The 26667-nt window shown below is 41.4% G+C and overlaps 4 protein-coding genes across 6 annotated transcripts in view; 2 read left to right on the plus strand and 2 right to left on the minus strand.

Moving 5' to 3' along the window:
- The window catches only part of EGLN1 (egl-9 family hypoxia inducible factor 1), a 595298-nt gene that overhangs the window by 366759 nt on the left and 201872 nt on the right, over window positions 1-26667 (plus strand). The window lies entirely within an intron of this gene.
- RAB4A (RAB4A, member RAS oncogene family) overlaps window positions 1-26667 on the plus strand; it is a 471873-nt gene that overhangs the window by 56109 nt on the left and 389097 nt on the right. The gene's annotated exons all lie outside the window — the stretch shown is intronic.
- On the minus strand, window positions 3374-5785 carry ACTA1 (actin alpha 1, skeletal muscle). The gene is made up of 7 exons (XM_049831371.1): window positions 5689-5785; window positions 5434-5574; window positions 4957-5281; window positions 4654-4815; window positions 4242-4433; window positions 3938-4119; window positions 3374-3791 (listed from the first exon to the last, which is right to left on the minus strand). Exons 2-7 carry the CDS (start codon window positions 5560-5562, stop codon window positions 3648-3650), a joined length of 1134 nt encoding a protein of 377 aa, XP_049687328.1. The 5' UTR covers window positions 5563-5574; window positions 5689-5785; the 3' UTR covers window positions 3374-3647.
- The window catches only part of NUP133 (nucleoporin 133), a 38064-nt gene continuing 21226 nt past the window's right edge, over window positions 9830-26667 (minus strand). For all 3 annotated transcript variants that reach the window (XM_049831348.1, XM_049831347.1, XM_049831345.1), the window contains exons 16-26: window positions 25894-26016; window positions 25342-25441; window positions 24109-24351; window positions 22725-22858; window positions 20933-21091; window positions 19356-19491; window positions 17400-17518; window positions 15826-15906; window positions 13752-13816; window positions 11234-11322; window positions 9830-10180 (exon numbers count right to left, since the gene is read on the minus strand). In XM_049831348.1, the coding sequence (XP_049687305.1) occupies window positions 10044-10180; window positions 11234-11322; window positions 13752-13816; window positions 15826-15906; window positions 17400-17518; window positions 19356-19491; window positions 20933-21091; window positions 22725-22858; window positions 24109-24351; window positions 25342-25441; window positions 25894-26016 (1386 nt within the window). In that variant the 3' untranslated portion in view covers window positions 9830-10043. The remainder of the gene's footprint in view (window positions 10181-11233; window positions 11323-13751; window positions 13817-15825; window positions 15907-17399; window positions 17519-19355; window positions 19492-20932; window positions 21092-22724; window positions 22859-24108; window positions 24352-25341; window positions 25442-25893; window positions 26017-26667) is intronic.

Genomic DNA, 26667 nt, shown 5'->3' on the forward strand with positions numbered 1-26667 from the left:
CACTGCCTGCAGTTATCCATCGGTTGATCAATAGGTTACAGTCACCCTCATGTGCTCCTTTGTCCGGCCCCAGGAGGTGCACCGTGGAAATCTATACATCTGAATAGCTCTTTTAATTTTTTTTTTTGAAGAAAAAAATGCCTGTTTGGTTCAAAAAGAAAGAAAGAAAGAAACCCTAACAAGCAATGTGCCTTTTGATTAATTTTTTTTTGTGGATTAATGACATGGAAACAGCAAAAAATTTTCCTATAAAATAAAAGCATTTGAAGTTTTGAACAACTGTGCCTTGAAGGGCTTCGTTTTAATGCTTCCCTTTCAAAAATACAGATTGCCACAGAATTTGTTACTTAGGAGTTTCCTGTGAAAACTCATGGTAATTTTCAAGTAGTCTCTATTTTGCCCTTTTACTAAACCTCGCTGAATAAATATTATTGGCCAAATGCCCACGGAGATTCACAGTCAACTGAGTACGCAGTGGAGCTGCACTGGTGTTGGCACTGAGGGGTTGTTAGGTCCTCTCAGCAAAGCCAAACCCAATACATACTGTAGGTCGAAGTGCTTTTTGTTTCTGCAGTTTTGGAGCCTGAGGGGAGAAGTATGTTGGGGTGCCAGTTCCCTTCCCAAACTGGGGACAGCGCTGTGACATTTTGTGGGAGGTAGCCCATCCTGGGCCATGTTCTGCTCTCAGTGCAATGCAGATTATCACATTAGCAAAAGCTCTATCAAAATAAAATTAGAAAGCACCTTCAGTACCCTCATCTTCTCCAGGATTCCCTTTGTTCTTCTGCTCAGAGGCTCTCTGAAGCCTGTCCTTCAGAACCCAGGTGTTCCCTGCTACTTAGCTTCTTAAATAATTTTGCTAACGGCCCAGACACCTGCAGACCCTGGAGAAGCTTACATCAAAACCCAGTCATGGCCGTGCCTTTCAAGCTCATTTAAACAGCCCCATGTAATGTTTGTCCCCTCAAAGACTCTTTTTTTTCTTGAGATTTTCCATCCTTTGGTGATATTTGCCTCCAGCGCAGCTTCTCGCGTTGCCCACTGGGTGCGACTGAGGGTTGTCCTGCACCGGTCCAGCCCCAGGTGTAGCAGGCTGTGGAGCAAGCAGTCTGCTACAGCTCCAGAGGATGCTGTTGGTGCAGGCGAGAGCCATTCTGCCATTACCCTCTCTCCCGCGGCACGTCGGTGAAAATTAAATTAAAATTTAATTGAAAATTAAATTAAATAAATTTAATTGAAATTAAAACCTGAACAGGTTTGGTTTGGTAGGCTGTAAAATTTGTTGCATCCCAGCTCATTGGTTAAGCAACCAAAACAACAAAACAAACCAGTCATTTTTCCCAGCTGTAAGAATGCACTTTTTGGCACTTAACTTCAACAGGATGAAACTGGCACTAGGACTGTTGAGAATACCTGATGCTGTGGGTTAGTACGAGAAAAAATGCTGCTGTTTGTTAGAGACAGCAGACAACGAGATGCCAGTGGCAGCACCAGCTTCCCTGCATGAGGCAGTGCCCGTGCAGTGCCCTGGCTGCTGGAGGATTGCCCTCTGCCCATGGCTGCGCTTGTGAGCAGTCCTAAACCCAAGTTTGGCACTGCAAAATCCAGGTCTTGATTCAGAAGGAGCGAGCATCCCCTGCTCCCGCTGATTTTGATCAGGTTGGAGGGAGGGTGGCTGGATCAGCATCACTCCCCCCCAAAAAAATCAGCCCCTTCTGTTGTGGGTTTAGGACCCTAACTTCAATCACGCAGGTGGAAAAGCCGAGTCTGCACTAGTACCCCACAGCGAGTGCTGTCTAATCCATGAGGCTGCTTTTCTAACTTAACTTTTATCCGTGCTTCTTAAACAGCCTTTTAATCAAATAACAGAAGCAGGTCCTAAAATCCATCTCGTAACACCACTTAAGCCACAACTGAACCCGAGATCAGGGGTCAAGCACCGAGGACTTAACGTTAGCTAAGCAGCTCCCCAAATCCCAACACAGAGCTGTCAGATGAAATATGTGACACTACGCAATAACTTCCACACATGGCAAGTAAAAGCTTGTGTTTGGTTTTTAAGAAGCAACCGTGTTCCTGCTTTCCGGTCCAACCCCACTCACTCAGAGCGCGATCTCGGCTCAGGAGCTCCTAGGGCTGTCTGGGGCCCTCCCTGCCCCCAGATTCCAGGGAAGGATCAGGCCAACTCCTCCAGCAGGCTTTTCCTTCGGGATAGGGCTACAAAAATGTATCCTCAAGTATGGATCTCTCTTTAATGCAGATAAAACCAGCCGAAATACGAAAGAAGTGCACCCTTAGCATAGTTGCAGCAGAGCAAAAAAACCTTCCTGGTCTGGAAGTTTAGCTGAAAATCATCTTTTTTTTCCCCAGCACTGCTGTCTCCCACAGCAAAGGGACACCCCAAATGTCAAGCACTGCTTTCCTGCCAGGTCCCTGTGCTCCAGGAGGAGTCTTTCTCCAAAGGCTGCCTGCTCCAGCACGTGTGCCCTGACCCGGGGAGCTGTGCCAAGCCTGGCAGGGCTTTAGGGTGGCTCCCTGAGGGAGCCGAGCACGTGGTGGGGTGGAAGCAAAGAGGGACCCCAGACCCCCACCCCCCCCACCCCACCCCCCCAGTAAAAAAGAATTGAGACAAGCAGGGGCAGCTTCCCCACCTCCCACCCTGCTCTGCCTCCTCATAGGCAAAAAGGGCAGGCAAACCCCTGCGGCAGGGGGAAGCCCCTGGGGTTTTCCTTCGGGCTCCCAGGGAGTCCCTGCGTGAAGGATCTGGCCCTGGGAGGGGGTGGTCCCTTCGCAGGCAGCCCCTCATCCGTGACCATTGGCAAGGGCAAGCGAGTCAGGCAGGGTGAGGAAGTGGCCCTGCCTGCCCTCGGCCCCCCAGGGACAGCACGATGGCAGGCGGGTTTCCCATAAGTGGAGTGGAAAGCTCTTTATTTAACCTGCACCCGCCACCTGCCCTCAGCCCCAGCCTTGCCTCCGTCCATCACGCCTTGGAGCTGCATGAGCGTGCCAGGGCTACTTTTTTGGCAGGGCGAGCCAAATAAAATCCTTTGCAAGCCAAGGCTCCAAGTAACCCTTTCCTTTCCTCCCCCCACCCCGGGTCTAGGAGAAGCACGTTGCAGAGTGGCGGGCACCCACCTTGCAGTGGCAGGATGCAACACAGAGCCACCCCCGGGCTGCTCTCAGCGCCGCTGAGCTGCCTGCAACCCAAGCAAGTCACACGGGGCTGGCTCCTCCGGCTGGGGTCCTGTCCCCTCCCCAGTCCTCCTCCTGTCTGGGGAGGTCCAGCCCCACCACCCACCGCCCTCACTGTTCGGTGACGCACCACGTCAGCGAGTGATGGAAGAACCCAGGCAAATGACGACAAACAACCGCATTAGGGGTGTGACAGAATGACTGATGATTTAATGCTTCTTGAAGTTTTTTGTTTCCTTCCACAGGGCATTGGTTTTAAAAACAAACAAAACGAGGTAAAATAAATTAATTTATGTACACTTTACATACACTGTGTCACATGGAGCTTTGCAGCAACAGTAACCAGAAACCGTTACAAAATAGAAAGTTACATGGCTGTTGCAGGTCCTTGGCAGCCTGCAACCTAGAAGGCTGTCATCCTGAGTGTGGCTGGCAAAACGATCATGTAAACGTGTTTAGAAGCATTTACGGTGGACAATGGATGGGCCAGCTTCATCGTATTCCTGCTTTGTGATCCACATCTGCTGGAAGGTGGACAGGGAGGCCAGGATAGAGCCACCGATCCAGACAGAGTACTTGCGCTCAGGTGGGGCAATGATCTGGAAGAAGCCAAGAGAGCCAAGATCAGTAAACAAGAAACCGCTGCGGGTGACAGGCATCGGGGTGTGCACAGCCCCGCACGCTGTTTGCGGGAGGGCAAAAGAAGGCAGGTCCTGCGCCTGGGTCCTTCATGCTCCAGCCTTACCTTGATCTTCATTGTGCTGGGGGCCAGGGCTGTGATCTCCTTTTGCATGCGGTCAGCAATACCTGGGTACATGGTGGTACCCCCAGACATGACATTGTTGGCATACAGGTCCTTCCTGATGTCAATGTCACACTTCATGATGCTGTTGTAGGTGGTCTCATGGATCCCTGCGGACTCCATACCTGGGGGCAGGGAAGGGGAGAAGAGCAGGCACAAGTTAAGCACAAAGCGAGAGCTCTACGGGAGGACTCGGGAGACATGGGAAAGCTGGCAGGGGAGGAGAGAGGGAGGGGGGCACACACACCAATGAAGGAAGGCTGGAAGAGGGTTTCTGGGCAGCGGAAACGTTCGTTGCCGATGGTGATGACCTGCCCATCAGGCAGCTCGTAGCTCTTTTCGAGGGAGGAGGAAGAGGCAGCGGTGGCCATCTCGTTCTCAAAGTCCAGCGCCACATAGCACAGCTTCTCCTTGATGTCACGGACAATCTCACGTTCAGCTGTCGGGGGGAGCAAAGGCATCAGCGATTGCAAAAGAGGAAGAGGGAACGCTTGCATCTCCTCCATAGGTCTGCTGGGACTCCAGAGCCCCAACCACACGCAAACTCCCAACAGGGAGCGCTCACGGGGCTCGCCATGGGGCGAGAGGCTGCAGCACCCCTGGAGGTGCAAGGGTTGGAAGCGAGGGGGGGACATTTTGGGGGAGGGAAGAGGGCTTACCTGTGGTGACGAAGGAATAGCCACGCTCAGTCAGGATCTTCATCAGGTAGTCGGTGAGGTCCCGGCCGGCCAGATCCAAGCGCATGATGGCATGGGGCAGCGCATACCCTTCATAGATGGGGACATTGTGTGTCACACCATCGCCGGAGTCCAGCACGATACCTGGGGAAACAAGAAGCAGCCACCTGAGACGCAGCCCACAAAGGGCCCAGCCCTGGGGGGCAGAGTACTTGTCAGCTGTGGGGGACCAGTCCTGGGCGTCCTTGCTTGTGGAAGAGGGGCCAGCGGGACACTTGCACTCACCAGTGGTACGGCCAGAGGCATACAGGGACAGCACAGCCTGGATGGCCACGTACATGGCGGGGACGTTGAAGGTCTCAAACATGATTTGGGTCATCTTTTCACGGTTGGCTTTGGGGTTAAGGGGGGCCTCGGTGAGCAGGGTGGGGTGCTCCTCAGGGGCGACACGCAGCTCGTTGTAGAAGGTGTGGTGCCAGATCTTCTCCATGTCGTCCCAGTTTGTGATGATGCCATGTTCAATGGGGTACTTCAGGGTCAGGATACCTCTCTTGCTCTGGGCTTCGTCTCCTACGTAGGAGTCCTTCTGACCCATACCCACCATGACGCCCTGCAGGGGAGGAAAGGGGGGGCTCAGTGATCTCTCCACGGGCTTCCCCAGCAGTCCGGGCGTCCTCCCTCCACACGGAGGGCTGGGAGGCGGCGGGGACCCGTGACCGTGTCCAGGCTGGGGGGGAGGCTCGGAGGGGGACGGTGCCGTACCTGGTGGCGGGGGCGGCCCACGATGGAGGGGAACACGGCCCTTGGGGCGTCATCCCCGGCGAAGCCGGCCTTCACCAGGCCGGAGCCGTTGTCGCACACGAGCGCGGTGGTCTCGTCCTCGTCGCACATGGTGTCGGTTGTCTGTGGGGGCAGGGGCTGAGCCTGACGGGGACGGCGGACGGCCGCAGGCAGAGGGAGGAGGAGGAGGAGGAGGAGGACGAGGACGAGGACGAGGCAGCGGGGCCGGGAACTTACCTGGGCTGGCTGCGGGCTCTACGCGTCGGGCCACTGGCAGACAGGCCTCCCCGCTCCTCGCCGGGTAGCTCGTGGAGCCGCCGCCGGCCACCGAGCCTTTTATCGGGCCGGGCGGCGGCAACGGCCGGCCCCCAGGAATGCGGCCCCGGCCGTCGCCATATTTGGGCGTCGGGCCCGGCGCGGCCCCGGCCCGGCGCTGCCCAAAGAAGGCGCTCCTGGCCGCGGCCCAGGTGAGACGGGCCCGGCCGTATATGGAGCGTCTGACGGGGTGTCCCCGTCCCCCCCCCCCGCCCCGCTCCACCACCGGCGGCCGGGGACGAAATAATCCCCCCCGGCACCGCCGGGGCCGATAAGGGCAAGGCCGGGGGCAGTGTATGTGTGTGGATGAGGGGGGGCGCAGGGCCGGAGCGGGCCCGGGCCCGGCGGGGTGTGAGGGCGGAGCGGGCCCCGGGCCTCGGTGGGGGTTGTTTGGGGCTGTGAAGGGAAATAACGGCCCTCGCCTGGAGGTGTAGGGGAGGGCCTGGCGGGGGAGAGGGGGAGCTGGGGGAGAAGGGGAGGTGAGGAGGCAGATCTGGGGTCGGCACAGAAGGCCGACAGGCCGCGTAAAAGCCACAGCTTTACGCGCTCAGTTAAGCCGCGCGTTGTTTTCTGGCTTTGCCGGGGTTTAAAAATGGAAAACGAACGCAGGGGATAGCATCTGTTAGGCAAACGCCTGAAGAGAAACCCGGCGAAGCATTAATCCCCCCGATGGCAGGAGCCTGACGCAGCCGCCAGTGCTGGTGCCGTTACCCAGTGCCCTTGGCTGGGCAACTGGGCATCCTCCAGCTATCCCTGCGGCTCACCCGTTCGAAAAGGGCTGCAGCCTCACGGGCAAGTCATCTCCGACGAGCGGAAGGTACTGTGCGAGTGAAGAGGAACAGGTCACCTCCTTCAGCTACGGATATTTGAGCAGAGATTCCCCAGGGGACACGTGGGAAGGTTTTATACAGAAATTCTGGTTACTGGTGGAAAGAAGAGGCAGTGATGCAAGCGGATTTGCAGCCCTGCCGACGAGTCGATGCATAGAATCGTATCGACCTTCAAGATCTTCTCTGAAGGCACAACTGGCTAAGGGTAAATCCTTTTAAAATTTAGCAGAAGGGAGTCAGGAGAGGAGGAGGAAGAAATTAAGCTGGACGCGCTCGCGCTGTGAGGAGTCTCCTGCAAGTGAAGGCATTTCTGCAGCTGATTTCCTCCACTGCACGGCAGAGCAGACGAGTCAACAGAGAGGCAGACAACTTTTCTTCTCTATTTCACTTCTGCAGCCTCCAGTTTGGCAGCGTTCCTCTTTACCTCTGGCAGCTCTCTATTTCATTCTGCTATAGATTTTAAATTCCTGTCAAGTTATTGTATGAAAAGTATGCTGGGGATAAAACATGCTATTCTCTCATACTGTTCTTCAACTTCTCGTATTATTCTTCAGTTCTGTCATCGACAACTGGCAGTACAAAAATCGGAAGCCTGAAAGCACTTAAAGGCATCACAGCCATCAAATCTGTTTACAGAACTGTAACGGTCCATCGTGGTTTCCAGAATATAGTCAGTTGTGTGGAATCAGAAATCAAGTAACAAGAAAGCCTAACCTTGCTGAAAGAGAAACATTCTTAATCCTTCAGTGAAACCTGACACAAGCATAAACCCACTCTATCCCTTCTATTTCTTTTAATTTTCTCTCTGCCGCATCTACTTTACAGTAAAATGCCCAATGGCAACGTTAAATTGTTAACAGTTCTGTGTAAAAGATCATTTTCTGATATTTAAGGAGACTCACGAAATGAATTTTGTTTTGGTCCCAAGTCAGAAAACACTGGAAGCTAGTGTCCGGAACAGAGCTGGGCACAAAGGAGACCACTATCCACAACCCATAGCTTCTGAAATTGATGACAAATGACAACTGATAAGCTTTCCTGCTACTCTGGCAACAACAGAGGACAGAAGCGCAGACATCCTGTACTGTGTGTATTTTGCATTATTGAGAAAACAACTATTTAAGAAACAGCATGTACTTCCTTATTCAAAAGGAGCTATCCATACTCCTTAAGCCATTTTAACCAAAACTCGAAATCTTTTTGTCCCAAGTTTATTTGTTTATGTTACACTTGGAAACAACCTAGAGATGTGGCATGACCTGCCATATGCAGTGGTAAATGAAGGCATCCTCCCCGTCCAATAATCCGAGACAGGGGTTCTGCACCAGAACAGCTTATTACATAATGAAACAGTGGGCAGAGAGGCGGAATAGCCCCAAATCCCAGCCTCTTCAGGCTTCCCAAGGGAACAGTGAACTGGCTCAACATTCTTAATACAAGAACATTAAACTTCAGTTTAGACACGGAAGTTATTTTAATGAGGTTTTATTTAAGTAAACTCATTGCTTGTAGCCTTCTGTTTTGGCAATAGTCGGATGGAAAGCCGTTGTACAAATGCCAAATGCCTCTCAACCCAGCAATAGAATAAAACATCAGTTGTGAAGCCTACACGAGTGATGCTGAGAACCTGCGGAGTGCTTTTATACCAACCGGAATAAACCCATCCCAGCAGAGAAGCCAGGCACTTTGAAACAGATGGACAGCTAAGGAGGAACAGAAACGCCTGCTCCTGGAGCAAGCTTTCCAGGACTCACCCTGCCTCTCCTGACAGAATACAGCTGCTCGACAGTCTAGGAAGAGATGAGATAATCCCCAAAGTGTTTTACTGTGGACAGTCAATTAGAGAGATTCCTCTTCAAGCAAAATTCAGGAGTCTAGTAAAAGTCTGGGTAAAACATATTTCTGCAAGGGGTGGCAATCATTTGTTAGATTATTCCCTTTCTCCCAAAATGTTTAAGTTTATCAATAATGTGAAACCACCGTTAAAGTGACATTTAAGCAAGCACATGGCATTCTTCTAAGGCTTTAAATGACCCACTCCTTTGAAGCCACAGCTGGGAGTTATACCTGCACTTCTTTCTCTCAGCCATGCAAGGCTGCAGAAGAGCAAAGTTCGCTTCTTAGAACAATCTTAGAAGATGACTGCTAGTGCATTTCTTTCCCATATTAGTTAGAACCTCTCTAGATAAATCTATTCTTCCAAACATGTTCAGACTCTCAGCCCAGCTTACTGTATTAGTACAGGGAGGAGGGGAAGCCACGGAAAGGGAGCTGTGCTTTTAAAACTAGAAACTGGATTCTCTTCAACCAATTTAACTTCTGACCTTCTCAGCTGTTGGATCAAGTTGTTGCAGCAGGCATCAAGCCAGACAAGTAAAACATAAGGGCATGCAAGTTGCTCTGCACTCACTCTCGGGCTGTCAAGCTACTTGCAGAAGAAAGGTGCAACATGTCAGATAGAACTAACTTTTCTTTAAAGATTAAAATCTGCTGCCAATCAGAGTAATGAAAAGTGAAAACTTAAATCGATTTTTTTTTTTATTCCTATGTCAGAGATAACTAAATGGGGCAGTGGGGGGGGGGGGGGGGAAGTTAGCAGCATCAACTAGTAGAACAAGTCATCGAGTAAGGAAGATCATGCTGGACTCCTACACTTTCATAACTGCTTTCTAGGTTCAAGCAGTTGCTGTGAATGACTGCATGGTGAGCTGTTAATCTCATTTTTACATGTGTTCTAGAAATCTGGATATAACTTAAATGAAAGTTAAATAGATACAATATTAAAATGTTTTGAAAAAGTTTAATCTTACAGATATAAAATGAAAGAAAGGTATATTTACTGGACCAGAGGGCTTTGAATGAGAACTGTGCTTTATTCCTTTCTGTCACAGACAAGCTGCATGACCAGTGACAAGCCAGGTATCCCTTTTGTGGCAGTAATCTTTCATGCAAAATTGAAATTACCTATTTTCTACAGAAAAGTGTTGTACAAAAAGAGGGACTAGAGTTATCTTATAGAGTAATCATTTGTTTCTTCAGTAAGCTACACAGTCACCCAGCATTCATGTTTTCAGTATGTTCTCTGAATTGAAATCACAGCCCCAGTGAAGTGAGAGCAAAAAATTCCACCTTCTGCAGTGGGTCCCACATTTCACCCTGTGTGTCTGTGTATCTTTGAGTCTCAAGCAGCACTCATACTAATGAAGACATAAAACAAAACAGCAAGTTTATGAAAACGCGTGGAAAATGAAAACTTTATTTTTCTTTTGCCTGAAAACACACCTCTGCCTCCCCTGACTAAAGTGTCAATGTCTATAAATTTAAGACCAAGTATATTACTCATATAGATTTTATTACAAAGTTTTAGCAAAAACCCTAACAGAACATAAAAAAGTATACAAAAATTTAACAGTTCTTTAGAAAAAATATTTTAAAAAATAGCGAGAATCATGCTTGTCCCTGAACATAGAGTTCATAGTTTGCCTTTAACACAAATTCGAAGTAAGCATTGTATTTCAAGCTGCCAAGTTCGTTTGCCTGCAGGAAGTCCTTCACCTCTGGTAAATACTCACTTAACTGAACTCCTACAACACAAAACGTTTTATTACAGCACTGATAAAAAAAGTACTTTGCATTAGCAGCTAAGATCATTTTTAAGTAAACACTGGTGCCTGCCTCAGAGTTAAATTACTCTTTTGGAGTTGAAAAGATCTAATTCTATTACACATGTCAAGAAATACAATAAACCTTAAGTAGCCTGTAAAACCGAGATAAAAACAAAATAAAAATTTCCTACCCAAACATAGCTTCTCAGTGAACTTATTAAACCTAAAATCCTTAAACCTAAAATCCAAGTCTTCACATAACATGTCACCAAAATAAATAAATAAATAAGAAAAGAAAGATCAACAGATCAGTCATATAATAAATATTTATATCATCAGTTGCAACACTTCAGTCTGGGGTGTGAAAATCTTACAAAAGGAAAGAAATTGACAGGATTGAACACACAAAACTATGACTGTTCTGAAGAACTTCATTTTTGTATTTTCAACATGCAGCTTTCTCTGTTCTGGAAAAAGTTCATATGCAGTAATATTTAAAACAGATTTTTACTCTAAATTGCTTCTCTCCCCTCCCCAGCTATAACCTCCATGGCGATAACTTCCCATCATCAGCTTTAACTTGGGGGCGTGTGGTGTGTGTGTGTGCTTGCGTGTGTTCATCATTTTTTTTGTTTTTAGAGAGGGAAAACAAAAAAAAAAAAAAAACATTTAAGCTAAAATAGATTAAGATCTTCTGAATGACAGATAAACAGTTAGTAATCCATGTTTTACAGAAGATATACTTTACTGTAGAGTAAGGAACTGCTAAAAATCTGACGGCTGCCCTACTGAGCAAATAATTTGAGGGTACTAAGATTATAACCGAGAAATCTGCTCCTCTCTCATCCCCTCAATATTTTATAGACAGAATTAGCTCCATGTGATTGTAATTGTCTAGTGGAACATATATGGAAGTTTTTATTACTCTGAGAATTTATTAATGCTACTTTTATATAGTAGTGTTCATCTTAAGCAGCTTTTGAAACAACTGAACAATTTCAAGAAGTTCAATTATATTTAAGCACACTTTACCTTCTTTCAATAGTTTTTGTAGTATTTTCACAAATATACTATCTTTAGATGCTTCAATTGGATCATCTTTACCATCTGAACTGGACCATCTGCAAGTCAAAGAATAATTTGTTGAAAGAATTGCACAGATGAAATCAAAAGAAAACTAACAAGAAAGAATACGCAGGAAATTTGATAAATGACCAAAGGTGACTAATACGTGTTCACACATAAGTGTAATGTGCTTGGCTACAGCTCAAAGCAAGAGGTTTTTTTCTATCTTGTGTTAATTATTCTTTATTCCAGGAGTAAAACTGCAATAAAATTGCACTACTATAACACAGTCTAGTTAAGATGACAATAGAAATAATTCCCATCTTCTAAACTGTAAAAGAAAACATTATTTCTTCAATGAAATAAAAAATGTTATCCATCAAGATAAGAATTACCTATTCTCAGTAATTATATTTTATGATTGAGATGATGCAAGCATAGATTTATTTTCTGGTAGAATAAAGTAAGAGCTGCAATTTGCTAACATATGTGAAAAAAAACTCCCCACAAACAAAAAAGCAAACACCACGAAAAGGAAGGAGGAGGAAAAAAAAAGTGTAAAACATAAGGTGCAGGCCTGTAACAGCACACAGAGACACAAACTAAATACAGTTTGTCTCATTTGTGAAGTTGAAAACTATTGAATGCAAATCCCGTCTGTGATAAAAAAATCCCAAACAGATTTTTCTAAGAGAAAGATTATTTTAAAGGACAATTTTTCATCCTTGCAGAGCTTTATATGTAGTAGTTTTAAGTCAACATCAATATAACTTCTTTTGTTGTGGTTCTAACCTTTCAGCTGTTAGAATTTCCTGGTTCCATATGTTAAACTGCCAGTTCTCGTATCACTCCCTAAACCAACACAAACCTCCTTGGGCCAACGGGACATGCTTGCAACAGATCTGGACCTGGCTCCCAGAAGACATTACTGACAAATCCTCTGTACTTCACTGAAACCACAGTTTTACCCTGGATGACACTTAGATGCCTAAACTTCTAGAATTTCATCTTTAACTCTACTGGGAAGAATATGAGGGAAGGAGGGAGGGAAGGGGTGGGGGGCTTTAAGGAAACAAATCACTCTTAGGCACAGAGGAGAATAGTGAGGGCCCTACCAGAACGCCAGGAGCACACTCAGCAAGGCTCTCCATTCTACCCAAGAACCTTACCACCATTTGTAGCTGTTAAGCTAGAAACCAGATGTCATCCTTAAAAGTAGGTCCTGTAACATGTCAAATGCTTACTTTTGCATGCAGATGAAAGTTAACACTACCTCTTTTGAAATAACGATCAACCACTTTGTGAGCCTTCGAGCCTTGCTGGACTGGAAACTCAACTGGGACATCAAGTTTTCCAAACACCATTCAGTGCAAAGTTCTATTCAAATTGCATCTGGTTAGCTAGTGGAGTGGCCACAATCTTGCCAGCATTATATATGATTTGAATGGTTTAAATATTATGTCCAAAACTCTATTCTTGGCCCACAGTAGTCAGGACATAAACTAATTATTGGACTGGTGCCATGTAGGAGTTTCTGGATTCTTCTGACTTGAAAATAATAAGAAGGGAAGGAAACACTTGGAATAGTGTGAACCTGTTTCTGCATATTATTTATGTCATATGTGACAATAACTTAGTCATGCAACTAGGAATTTATTTTCTACAGACCACTGTCCTTTGGAATCTATCCTATGCCTAAGTGTGAATCCAAATACTGCTTATTTCCATTTTAATCACAAATGGCACGGTCCATTTGGAATCTAGTCTCTCCTCATCTTTTCTTCCTTAGGTCCTCTTGGAACATAGATGGGAGTTACAAAAGCTGGATAACTTCTGAAAATTAGAAAGGGCAGGGAGGAAATGCCATTTGAGTTATTTAACCTAGGAGAGAACAGTAGCACTGCTTGATGAGACGATTCTTCTGACCAACTGAATTCGGCCTGTGTTTGGTGTTGAACATCCCTAAGAGTGGCTCTCTTAAGCAGTATTTAAGGCTTCGATCGCTTACAGTCAGGAATGCAGCTTTAGCTCAAAAAGGTCATGAACTTGTCAGTGTGGTTCAATGGCCAAAAATTAGTGAAATGAAAGTTTGCAGGAGTGACCTCTGCATATGTTGCTCTTCAAAAGCTTCTACCTTGAGATGCTTCAAAGGGAAAAAAAAATGTTTCAGCACTGGTCATTCCTTTTACCTTAGCAAAGGGTTCAAGGATGAAAGCTGCATGGCTACACTTCTGTCTCAGTTGCCGAGAATGCATAGTAGGTTGCCAGTGAGCTAAGCGAACAAAGTACTACAGGGGTTTTTTTTGTGTTGAGGTTTCACTTCACAAATAAAAAGACACATTCAGATCACATACTTTATACTCTACTAACCTTATATTATGAAATTCAATCCTTTTTCTGAGCTAGAGAATAGTATACTAATATGTAATTCTGGAAAAGCTATGTCACAAATACTCCCAGTAATTTATATTTATATTGGACTTACCCATCTCTTTGGAGAGCCTTACAGAGAATTTTAAGTTTCAGATCATTTACATCCACTTCCTCTTCCTTCAATTCAAATAAGGAGAAGAGACAGGTAAGTTAATTTTTTTTTTTTTTTTAAAGAAATAATCACTCTGTCACACAAATTATACCAATGAATTAGATCCTTCAATTACTGAGCATTGTTTTTAACACATGCTATTTTAACAGATGACCTGATCAGACTGTTGAAACACCAAAGACTGTTCACTTCCATTTGAAAACATGGCTCAGACTTTCTACATCACCACAAGACTGCTGAAGACCAACTACCTCAATTTAAAACCCAGCATACTTTAAAGTACATGAACAAATACCAATCTGTAAAACAGTGTATTCTAGGCAAGGTTTATTTCAAAATGTGCTAACAGGTGACTGAAGTCAAGGCTCTTTTTTCAGCATGGCCAAGCTAACTGGCATGCATTAGTGTCCACATTAGGATGTATGTTTTATGAATATATTAGTAAATGTCTTCAAAAATACATATTTGTCTTGGAAAGGGCAGTCCCTTCATTGCACAGAAACTTTGAGATAATTGGTGTGAGAGCCCTTTTTAAAATATGTCAGGAAAAAGACCCCATATTTTTTCCACCTCTCAATGTCCCAAAGCATCACACCTACTTCAGATTCCCCTCATAAGAGATAACAGAAACCATGAACACTTGCATTTAGAAGCCTGGAAGCAAGAGGATGGGTCTCAACTTTATGCTATGCTTTTGCAAGAGAAAAGCAGGGAAAACTAGGGAACAGCTAGTTTTTGGACTCAAACCCACCATCTCTTAATTTGTGCTGAAGGTTCTACTCAAGTTGTTAGAGACTCAAATATCTGAGCAAAAAGTAATTTTGAAATCTCATGTTTTTAGAGTGACATTTCTTTTATTTAGATGTAAAAAAAATATAGTTGTCTCTGTTCATGAATTGTGTTGACAAAATTTAAGAGGAAAACGAATTTAAAAGAGAGAACGAAATGAATTCACTCAAATTTATTTTACTGCAAAATATTATTATTCGGACTATTTATGTTGTAAAAATTAAGGTGGAAGTTAGAAAAAAAGCTTTGAATTTTCTTTTTAAACTAAAGAGAACTAACTCAGAGTAACATGCTACTCTAAGTAGTAATACTCTCCTCAGTACACAAAATATAATATAGTACTAAACACAGGACAAGTAAACATATTCATACATAAAGCAAAAAAAAATACTAGTTAATAACAGTAATGTTATTCAAAAGAAAGTTTGGTAAAAGAAATGCAATTAAAACCAATTTTAAATCAATTTACATTTAAAAAAAATTTAATTATAAAGATATTTGTAGTTATCAAACCAAAGTTAGTGAAGACCAACAAAATGGCACAATGGTGTTTACAAAGCAATACTACAGAGAGGATTTTAACTTGAAGCCCTACCCAGACTAACAGGAATTGGGATAATCAGAAAAGAGGTCTCATTTTCAATTGATAAGGAATACTTCTGCTAAAATAATACAGCTTTAGCTTTTTAGCAAAGACTATTGCTAATTTAGGTTTGATGCTCCGCAGAAGTTGATTTATTCATGCTTAGTGAAAGTTACTCCTGACAAGATACTAGCTCATAGAATGAGATGCAGTGAGAAAGCAGACAGCAAATCTGTGGTTCAATGTTATTTACATATTAAAAAACTGGTGACTATCCCACCTTATCTCATGACAACCAGAGAAACTGCCAATAGGAAAGATACAAGGACTAAACTACTGAAAACAGATGATCTTTGTCCTGTTGGAGAAAGCCTGTAGGGAAGCAAGGCTCCAAAAAAGAAACCATAGACTATAAATGGGAAGTAAAGATGAGCGTCATTTTTCTTAAATTATCTAAACCACATTTGGCAGTAAGTCTCCAGTGACTTAAAAACAAACTGAAAAAAACCCACATCAGGGGTTATTTTTAATTACAGTACACTAAGCTAATATGTTAACTAACTACAGATGCATCATTCTAGCTTTAATAATAATAAATAAAAAAAGTGTCTGGGTTAGAAATCCTACAAAAACTTTTCGTACCTCATCAATATATTCCAGCAGATCAAGTGCTTTCTTGAAGTCATACTCATTGGCCCTTCTGTTCTCGTCACATATGTACATCTATGATATGAGAGATTAACGTAGAAAATTATTTTTAGCCTACAAACTAATGTAACTGATATCATGGACAACTCATTGTGGGAAGACCACCATGTATTTTCCACTTACATGACCTTCTCATGAAAATATGTCTTGATTCAACTGCAAGTATTTTTATAGTAAGGAATATACTTAAGGTTTTAGAGCAGCATTCCACCTACATGACAATGGTCTGTGGACAAATGATATTGGATATAAGGCTGCTAGGTTTCAAATTTAAATGCCATTTAAGGCTGTAACATTCCTGGACTATTGTAGCCAGAGCTCAGCTCCACAAATAAGATCTCAGAATTATTTTGGTAATTAAGCTCAAAGCAATGCTTAAGCACACGTACTGCCTTTCACCTTTTAAAAACAGATGAGTTTGCTATCAATATTTCATCCCCTCCTGCCTCCTAATTCTAAATTAGTACTTCAAAGGAAAATTAACATTAATGCTCTTTTTATTTACACTTTCCAAGTTTCATTCTTGCATTGCAAGTAGCAAGCATGAACATTGGTTTGACAATAGAGACAATTCAGAAGGAAAACTGTCATGGTGCCAGTGCTTGCCAAGTCATGAGTGACACTTCCTACTCTTCCCTAATCCCACAAATAGCCTCACTTAAAGATACAGGTAATGACTTCAGAATCTGCTATGAGTGTTATTCTAAGAAATTGCAGAGAATGTAAACAAGCACACTATCAGCTTTTGATTTTCCACAAGATTACAGAAAAGTAAGGAGTTGCAAAACTGACAACCAGACAGGACCTGATTTGTCTTAAAATGTCTTGTTGTTACTCATTGAATATTTTTTGTATGCATCACTGGATGGTAAAAATATGCTGCCAACAAGGCAGAAACAGTAAGGCTACTGGCTACCACCAGAAAGGGGTGCAGAAAAGGACTCAACGCTATTAGCGATCCCAGTACTGGAACAGTTCGTGGTTTTGTTTTGGTATGAGTTGGGTTTTTTTTGTTTTTGAAAAAGGAAGAAAAAGTAGAGAGACTTTGGGAGCCTCTTCTCAATAGATGACCAAAAGCCTCTTCCTGCTTCTAGCCCTTTCTTTTTCTAGATAGGGGCATCCTTTCTCCACTGAGGTGGAATTCTTTGGTCCTTTTACCTTCCAAGTTCTGCCCTACTGAGATTGTAACAGAAGGTAGAAATTGTCTCAGATTCAAAAACTGGCTTAGACCAGTAAACCAACTTCTAGCACCGATTTGCTTTTTCTCCTAGCAGCCCTCTAAAGCACACATTCAACAGGAAGAAATTTGAATGAAAAGCAGCATTCTGAAGTTTGGTGCTGGTAGAAGCTAAGCAAAGATAAACCAATTCATCATATACCAGATCTTTAGGTGCTTAGCAAGTCATATAACGGATAAAGACAACTGTGATCTCATTTATTTTATCACACAGAGGCAGAAAACATACTGGAACTTTACCTGTGTAATGAAGAAAATACGAGATACTTACATCAATGAGCTGAGATGCAGACAACACTGGCATATCATTGAGGTTCAACTGTTTTTCTGCCAGTAATTGTTCAGGAAGTGTCTCCTGATGTAACAGAAAGCGTTCTTGTTCTGATATTTCTTGTAGTCATTTAAGGAAATGAATGTTTCATGTTATTATGGCAGAGTAGTAACTGTCAAGTCACAATATTATTCAGGTCTACAAGTGTTTGTTATGAAGCATTCTATTTGGACACTCATCTATGTTCCTGAAGCACAGAAATACTTCCACTTCAGTATTACCATCCTGGTCAACTAGTTTTTACTTTCCACTCAGGTTCCCTGCATAATGCAGACTGATAACTCTTCTTTTTTTCTCAAAACCACAAAATGGAGGGATTGGAGGGAGGCTGTTGCACTATGCAGCAAAGTAAGTTGCTTGCAATGTTAAGAGCTACCTTTTGGCTGAAGACCTGTGCCATGGACCTGCTCCATCTCATGAATTATTCCATTTTTGATTGTTTTATTTTTCAGTGTGATCTGCTTCAGGGTTAGAAACTTATTAGGCTGAAATAATCAAAATGGAATAATTTCAGCCACGCTATGTGAACCCTGCCCTGCCCAGCCAGTTCCATTGCATGGTAGAAAGGGGAAAATAATTCTAAGGAGCACTTTATCTGTTTAAATGGATAAGCAAAATGTGGTGGAAATAATTGTTCTTTCTTTATCAATAGGAAACTGATAAACAAAGAGCATAGTTTTAAAAGCTGTGTCATGTGTCAATATAGAAACGTGTAGCAAAGTCCAGACCAAATTTTGAGAGTACATTAGTCTACTGAAATAAAGCTTTGATTTCCTCATTTTTCTACAGTCTTCCTATTTAAAGATGAGATTCTTCACATCAGCATAGGCTTTTTTTTTTTTTTCACAGTGGTGAGAAAAACAAATGGAAAATTTAAGATTTCATGCAATGTTTTACAATTTAAAAGGCAGATAACGTATTATTATTACAAACTAAAAATAATTTGTAAAGGCTACTTAGTTGTCATAATTATCCCTGGGCTTTTTCAACAGGATTTATTTTAAGAATTGTACATAACATACACGGATAAACTTGCAGATAAATAGAAGTAAGCTTGAGTAGTAACCTTGAGTAGTATTTCAAAGCTTCCCCCTGGTGGCCAGTACCAGCTTAACTATTAGTGTAGAACTGCCTTTTCACAAACTCACAGAACCACGTGCTGCACAAACAGTATCGGGAAAAGGGTATTTTCCAAAGTGATAGGAATAGCAGAGCAGTAGAACCGCTGCATTTGGTAAAGAAGCAGAATAGGTATTCCTACTTTACCTGTTAACATCCTTTCAGTTACAGCATAATGAAACGCTGTCACTGTAATCTTTCTAGATACAGAGCAAGATGCTGAGAAAGCACTTCTTGATCACAAATGTATATATTTGCAGGTATGTTATTACACTACAACACAGTTACTGGAGTTCCTTGTACAGCCTAAGAGTCTCAGGACTTGAGAAGAATTCAGAATTGAGAGCCATTCAATAAACAGACTTTATGAAATTAAATCATTTTTACCTTGCACCTGAAATATAAAATGCAGCTTCATGAAAACATTCAGTGAGAATGGTTTACAAGTTTCAGCCACTTCAGAACTGTCTATGACATCTCAAAATACTGTGCAGCTTGTTATGTATGCCAATATTTTGAATGTTATTAGAAGAAGTGAAAAGGTACAAATTTCCTATGCTCATAGTCCTAACTCACAGGTGAAAGTGAACACTGAGGTTACTGCCTCACACCATCTTCCTTATCGTTCCTGCAATGAGCAAAATCATCTGCCCATTTATCCTTACCACGTTAACTCAGAGCCCTCAACCTAACAAATTAACAATCTGCAAAATTAACATGATTCTAATTCATAGACTAATGAAGTTATTCTTCATTTGCTCTGTTTTTATTTCTTACCTTCTATTTTCTCTTGCAATATGTCTTCTGAGAAGTCAGATGCCAGTGCAGCTAATTTGCTCAAGCCAAGTAGCGTTTTCTTCTTTGCAAAATATCGGGTCTCCATATTTGCTAAAGTCTGCAACGTTCTGTGAGCCTGAAATTAATAAAGATATTAGAAATCAGTTTTATAAGTTAACATCAGAAGGTTAACAGATAAGGATTTAATCTGAACTACAGTCTCACAGCTATTTATCTTTTGTAATACTATAACTCTTATTTTTAAAAGTCGTACAACTTGCTCATTACAACTTTGCATTACACTCTTCAGGAAGAGACACAGATCTTTACTCCAATTATATCAAGAAAATCTTTCCAGTACCAATCAGGAAAAACTATCTTATGATCAAGGAAAAACTGCAACTTTGCATATTATACCTCTGGGATCTTATTCAAGATACTCAAGATAAGGTGGCTTTGCCATTAAAGCCAGGCAAATATGCTTTGACAGAACAGTTGCGCATGCAGTTTGATTTACTTGTTAATTCAGGAATTTGAAAAAACAGAATTGTATGTATAACTGCTGCGGTAACCAAACATATAGGCAAGAATTTATTTGTCTATCAGACAAAGGGAGAGAAAGTTTCTGAGCACTTACTCAGAAATAAACTATCCAGACTGAATTACTTGTATATTTTAGAGTCCTTGCCCCCTCTTCATAGCACTTTGCCATAACAGAGAAAACCTCAGTTGACACAAATAGAATATTACAATATTCTCAGGGTGGGGTTTTTTGTTGTTGTTGGTTTTTGTTTTGTTTGGGGTTTTGGTGGTGTTTTTTTTTTTAAGGGGCATACAGTATTATCAACCTATAATTTGCCATAAGGTACATGTTTCCATGCTCTGCATACTTAAGAAATGTGCACATGGACTGAAAGAAGCCATTTTTGTTTAGAAATAGTTGATTTGCTAAAGTGAAATACGTTCATAAGTCTTGCAGAAGGAAGGAAAGACTGACCAGCCGGAAGTGGGGAAAGAATAACTGGACAGCCTACAAGGCAACAAACGATCAAGTTTAAAAACAATGTCACATTAATCTATCCACATGCACATCTGCTATTAAAAAAAAACCCAACACTTTTAAACTATGCAAGTAAGTATTAAAGTAATCAATACCTTTTTTACTTTTGTGATATCTCCAAATTCCTTTGCTTTAAATAGTTGCTCTTGAAATAAAAGTTCAGTTTTTCCCTCACTGGATAATCTGATAATGTTATTGATATTCACTGTAAACCCCCAATTCCACCAAAGTAGTGATCACATAGCCAAACAAAACTTCCTTATTAGTCACCACAAGGGATGAAAAGCAGTCCTAATTTCCATTACATGGTGCAGTGGCTTATATGATATACCAGATGGTGCCCAGAGGGAGGTTATTGGTACTCCATTAATAATCTCTGTCATCTCTCCCCTAACTCATCTAGATAAGCCGTCTTTTGATGAAGAAGAGTCATAACTAGATTATTTGCCTACTTGAATATGTACTTGACTTGTTTAACATGTGATATTTCAGTTTGGTTGTATTTAAGAAACTCTACCTTTTGCAAATCCTGGCTATTGATTTCATGTAACCAGCTCAGATGCTCGTGAGCTTGCAAGAAATTGGCCAGCTGTCCGTGCTGAGCAATAGGCTGAGACAACAGCTTCCCTCGCTTTCCTTTTTCTAGATACCAGCGAAACAGGAAATCTGAAAAATTCTGAAGATAACAGGAATATGAATACATTTTAGAAGTTACATTTAAATATTTTGTTTGTCTTCTAAGGCAAAATGCTTCATAAAATACAATTGGGAAGAACATGGTAAGAACCTGCTTAACAAAACAAGACACACACACAAAAATATAGTGTTGATGAAAAAACTTAAGAGTCCTGATAGAAACAGTGTTTAAAGAATTCATGAGCTACTCTGCAACAGATGCTGATAGACACGGCATCTTTCAATGGAAGTGAAGGAAGTGCCAAATGTAAATTCTTCATGTTAACCCACAAGAATGGAAACAGATTTTGCATCAGTCACAGTTCTAGTCTTATTTTCTTACTTGTTCCTTTGCTCTCCCTTGGAACTCTGTGCTTACTATTTCCTTTCATATATGTTTACTTCCACTGTCACTGTTTTTGAAACATTCCCTCCTATCTCCAAGTGAATGTACAACCTTAATTCCCTCAGTCATTGTTAAAAACCAATGTATTTTAAAAAAAAACAACAAACCACAACAAAACTATCCTCAAAAACTTCAATGTGAAATAACTAATCAGGATTTGTGTTTGAGATTTAATTTAGTCTTTTCAGAGTAATTTAAAATAATGCTAAATTTTAATTGCATTAACAATTTAAAAAAGAAAGTTTAAAGAGGCCACTGGTCTGATATTCTATCCATTAGACTTGATCTATTCAGCTCTACATTTGCCACAGTAACTTCTTTTCAGAAAGTGTTCCATTTTTCCTTTAAAATAAAGCATGTAAAGAGAAAAGAAGAAAAAAAAAAAAGATAATTTATCCCCTTCTTTGGCAGTGAGTATTTAAGCCTCACTATTAAAAACATTTACTATAATTTCTGTCCATTACTGATACTTTTGCTTTTTCTTATTAAAACAACCTTTCTGTACTCTCTTTATTAGGAAACCTGTAGACTGCAGGATTTCTCTTTCCATAGTTGTTGTGGAAAGCTAAACAAATTGATCTCACCAACTCTCAAATTAGGAAACTTTTGTCCCAGTCCCCCTCACTTCAAGTAGTCTCTACTGCCTTTTCCTTAAGCTTGCAATTTTTTAGCACACTTCAAAGTTTTTACACCAGATTTTAATTGACATTGGAAAAATTGTCCAACAAGTACCTAGCAGGACAACAAAAAAGACCACAGCAAGACCCCTACCTTCCTACTCTTAACTACCTTTCTGTTTACACATTTAACAATCTCATCTTCTCTTTTGGAAATTATCCTTAAATTTCTATTATATTAGTTTAATAAAACGGCAGTACACTGACTACAGCACCTCAGTAAACAAGTCACAAAATGCTGAAAGCTGTTAAGAGTGAGACAATGTGTCTGAGGCACAAAAAAGGACCCATGAAAAGCCACTGTCCATACAGCTAGCACCCATATTTCTGCTGACTTGCTTTGCAGGGTCAGGGTTAAATACTCAATTGAGTTCTGCACAGTGAATGTTGAGTTCAATTTTCCACATTACCCACATATGTATATGTAAATACATGCGAATTAAAAAAAAACCAACAAAAAAAAAAACCCAAAAGAAATCATAACTTTTGCAACATTTCAGGTGCAAACTTATTATAAAACACTATCTAAAGGAAATAGATAAAAGAGTTACCTGATCTGCAAACTGACTCATGTAACGCTGTAATCTGGCCTGGTTGTCTGTCTGCTCACACATTTGCACCAGGATATCAAAGTCACAGTACTTCTCTGCTAAAGCAGCTGCCATCTGATACTGTCCCAGGGAAACTAAGTAACCAAGAAAAAGACATCATATCAAACAAGCTCATCTTTGACTGTAAGAGGATGACCGAGGGCAGAGACCAGAAAAACGAAAACAACTTTCAAGTGTTCACATCAAGAAGATACTTACACATTCCCAAAGAAACGTTCACCTACTGCATACATATCCTGTGCATGTGCAAGTTCACATACCTACCACCTGTGTCCCCCAACACAAGAGGGAAGAAGGGAAGTTTAGAATACTAAATGGCCAGTATACATCCTATTTTCTCTGAAAGTTGGTATCATCTGCTATTTGTGCTGGGACAGGGGGGAGGATTCAACCCATGATTTATTATCTGTAATAATAGCCATTTAATTACACAAAGTGAAAAAAAGCAGCAGGCAAAGGCTTTTGATAAAAAAATAGAACAAGTAAAGACAATGGGGTTTGTGTCAAAAATATGTTATTTAAACTCTTTCGGGTTCAGTTAAATACGTAAAAGTTGTTAGACTACTCAATTTTGTTTGTAAGGAAATATGAAGTTTAGATTGAACATAATGATATCAAATGTATTTACAAGCTAACAGAGCCCAGAAATGTCAGTAACACTGAGAATGATAGTTTAAGAGACTCTTCTTAAGAATATTTAAGAATGTTAGGAAGCAGTGATTATTAGATTGTTCTATTTATATAATTAATTTTTCATCTAAAAGATTTAAACTTTATTAAGTTACTAAAATATATTTACTCCAAGTTATTTCCACTTCAAAAGGGAGCTTTGCTGTCAAGTACTCATTAAAGACGTGACCACATCTGAGACATTAAACAACAGGTTTGATTATTAAATAATCAAGATTCAAAAAGTAACTTTTCCCTGATAAACACTAAACCAGCTTTCAGGCAGGTAAGTTTATGTCAACTTGCAACAATATAAACATTTAGAAATCCATGTATAAGTTATTTTCAGCCAAGTGGCAAGCCATAAATTACTGCCAGAAAAATGTAACAAGTTAGCAAAAGAAAAAAACTTCAAGCAACAATGTGTCTTATTACAGGTATGGGCATGGATGCAGTCCTGGATGCAATTATGTAATCTGTTTTTATTTTGCAAATATCTCATTAAATCTTAAAACCAGTCGTTTATACTCTGAGGGCAAACATGTAGAACAAATAGAATTCATACACAGATGCCATTTACTCTATCAGATTTGCATAATTTCCTCATCAAATGGAACATTTAATGCTTGCATTAAGGAAAACAGGCACTACTTACGGAGAGGAGACAAGAGTTCTGATCTTTTCTGCACATACTCCATTTCCAGACTGCTGTATCGCTCTTGATCAGCAGGGCGGTCCACAGATTTCAGCTGAGAAACATAGCCATCTAGAAAACAATCCAGTAGTGCCACCAACTGTTCAGCCACAATGCTACGGAGGTTACTGTCCACTTGGGGATACACCATCTTCAGAATGATTCCATGCTGACGTATTATTGCTGCACGAAGGCCACTAGATGCTTGGGAAAACAACACAGAAAACAATAACCCTGTCACCACAGGAATCTATGCTGAAGTGTAACAAAAACATTACTATATATAATGAAAAAACAATAGAAAGAAAAAAGCTAATAAACATTTAAATTTTAAAAATCAAAGCAATATTATAAAAAAACCCCGAACAAACCAAACCCGTACTCCCATCTACCTTTACATATTAAATTTGGCCAAAATGTAGTAAACAAAAAAGAACAGAAATAGAACCACCCCATGAACAACACAGATCTACACCATCAATTATCAATACCAGCTATGTTTCAGAAGAAAAGAATCACTTGCATGATCTGTAAGCAAAGTAGAGAATACACAAGGAAAAGGCAACTTCTGTTAACCTCATTTAAATACTTGGAGGTAGTCATCAAGATATATAACACACCAAAATAGCTTGCGTGGGTCCTACTTTTCAAAAGATTTTTATCTTGGGAGCACTAAACAAGTGTGTTTTATATGTAGAGGCCACAGGGAAGCTTAAGCACCAACTGGAAAGTGCTTGCTTCTGCAAACATCTGTACTGATAGTTTTTCATGTTATTAAACCATCAAAACAAAACACAATTAAGGGAGTGGAGAATCATCAGTTCTTTTAAAACAGTTATAGATCACCTTTTATGATTCATTTTAATGTTACATATCCCATAGGTCTGCCAACCAGAACCAGTATACACAAAACAAAACAACAAAGAATTAGTGTTGTTTCCCAAACTTTGGGTTTGTAGTCAAATCTGCAATGAAAGTTTTAAAGAATTATCATCAATACTGGACAAAATAAATGCTCATTGGTTCATTCCCCAAATGAAACCTTTAGCTTTTCCTATTCTTACTGACAGCCTTGTAGCAGCATTTAACAGCAAGTTTAACATTCAGATTGAAATTAATGTGTTCTGAAACTCATGAAAAGTACTTTTTGTTTAGGATAGATAATTAATAAACTAAGTAATAATAATTTCTCACCTGTCCATGGAATATATTCAGGTTCTCTTTCTGGAAGCTCTCCTGTTTTATATAAAGAAGCTTTTGATTGACGATACTGACAGGCAGCATGTAGCATGTCCTATTTAAAGGCAAGTACATAAGTATTTTTTAAAGTCTACCTGCATATACACAGACCATAAAAGACGTTGTCTTTTACAATTCCGAAATGTTCTTTTAATATCCCCTTCTTTCTATGTCACTTTCTCAGTTGTGCAGAAGAGCACATACTGACTGAGCAAGACACCTCAGTGCTCCAGCACAAGCTCTTCGCTCTTTGCTACATACTCACACTTTCACAACTCCTAACAATGCTGCAACTTCTCAAACTCTCTTTAGCAGTGGCTCAAGAGGAAGAGGAATGCCCCTAATTCCACATAAGACCATCTTTTCCTTCCTAATATATCTGGACACGTGAAAAGTGCATTCACTTTTGTTCTTGTGTCAGTAACTCAAATGTGCTGCACTTGACTTGATTGCTCTTCAAGATTTACCTTCCCCTCCCACAAACATTTAGTTAATGCAGTTCTATACCTTAATGATGTTGTTCACGTTGACAACTATCTGGGCCCACTCAATTGATTCAATAGGCATATCTTTCAGGATTTGTTCCTCTTCTTCCAGTAAGCATTCAAAGATGGAATCTATTTGGGACACCTTAAAGATAGAAAGAAAAATTGCACTAAACACAAACATATCCATTACCAGCTGATACACGAAAGCCAAGTTATGAGAGTTTGTCATGGTTTTGGCTGGGATGGAGTTAATTTTCTTTCTAGTAGCTGGTAGAGTGTTATGTTTTGGGTTCACTACCAGAAGAAGGTTGATAACACACTGATGTTTTCAGTTGTTGCTAAGTAGCATTTAGACCAAGTCAAGGATTTTTCAGCTTCTCATGCCCAGCCAGCAAGAAGGCTGGAGGGGCACAAGAAGTTGTGAGGGGACACAGCCAGGACAGCTGACCCAAACTGGCCAAAGGGGTATTCCATACCATGGGATGTCATGCCCAGTACATAAACTGGGGGAGAGTTGGCCTGGGAGGGGGGCGTGCAGATCCCTGCTCAGGAACTAACTGGGCATCAGTCAGCAAGTGGTGAGCAATTTTATTGTGCGTCACTTGCTTTGTATATTCCAATCCTTTTATTATTATTGTCATTTTATTATTGTTTTTATCATCATTATTAGTTTCTTCCTCTCTGTTCTATTAAACTGTTCTTATCTCAACCCACAAGTTTTACTCCCCCCCCCCCCCCCCCCCCAATTCTCTCCCCCATCCCACTGGGTGGGGGGAAGTGAGTGAGTGGCTGC

The sequence above is a fragment of the Accipiter gentilis genome, chromosome 28 (assembly GCF_929443795.1).
Source record: "Accipiter gentilis chromosome 28, bAccGen1.1, whole genome shotgun sequence".
In the NCBI taxonomy this organism is placed as follows: Eukaryota; Metazoa; Chordata; class Aves; order Accipitriformes; family Accipitridae; genus Astur; species Astur gentilis.

Bases quoted from the DNA above. Each gene is read 5' to 3' on its own strand.
- ACTA1 (XM_049831371.1), bottom strand. From the start codon at position 5,562: ATGTGCGACGAGGACGAGACCACCGCGCTCGTGTGCGACAACGGCTCC. The intron at 5,282-5,433 runs GTACGGCACCGT...CCTCCCCTGCAG, and splicing joins TGGGCCGCCCCCGCCACCAG to GGCGTCATGGTGGGTATGGG. The intron at 4,816-4,956 runs GTGAGTGCAAGT...TTGTTTCCCCAG, and splicing joins TGCCTCTGGCCGTACCACTG to GTATCGTGCTGGACTCCGGC.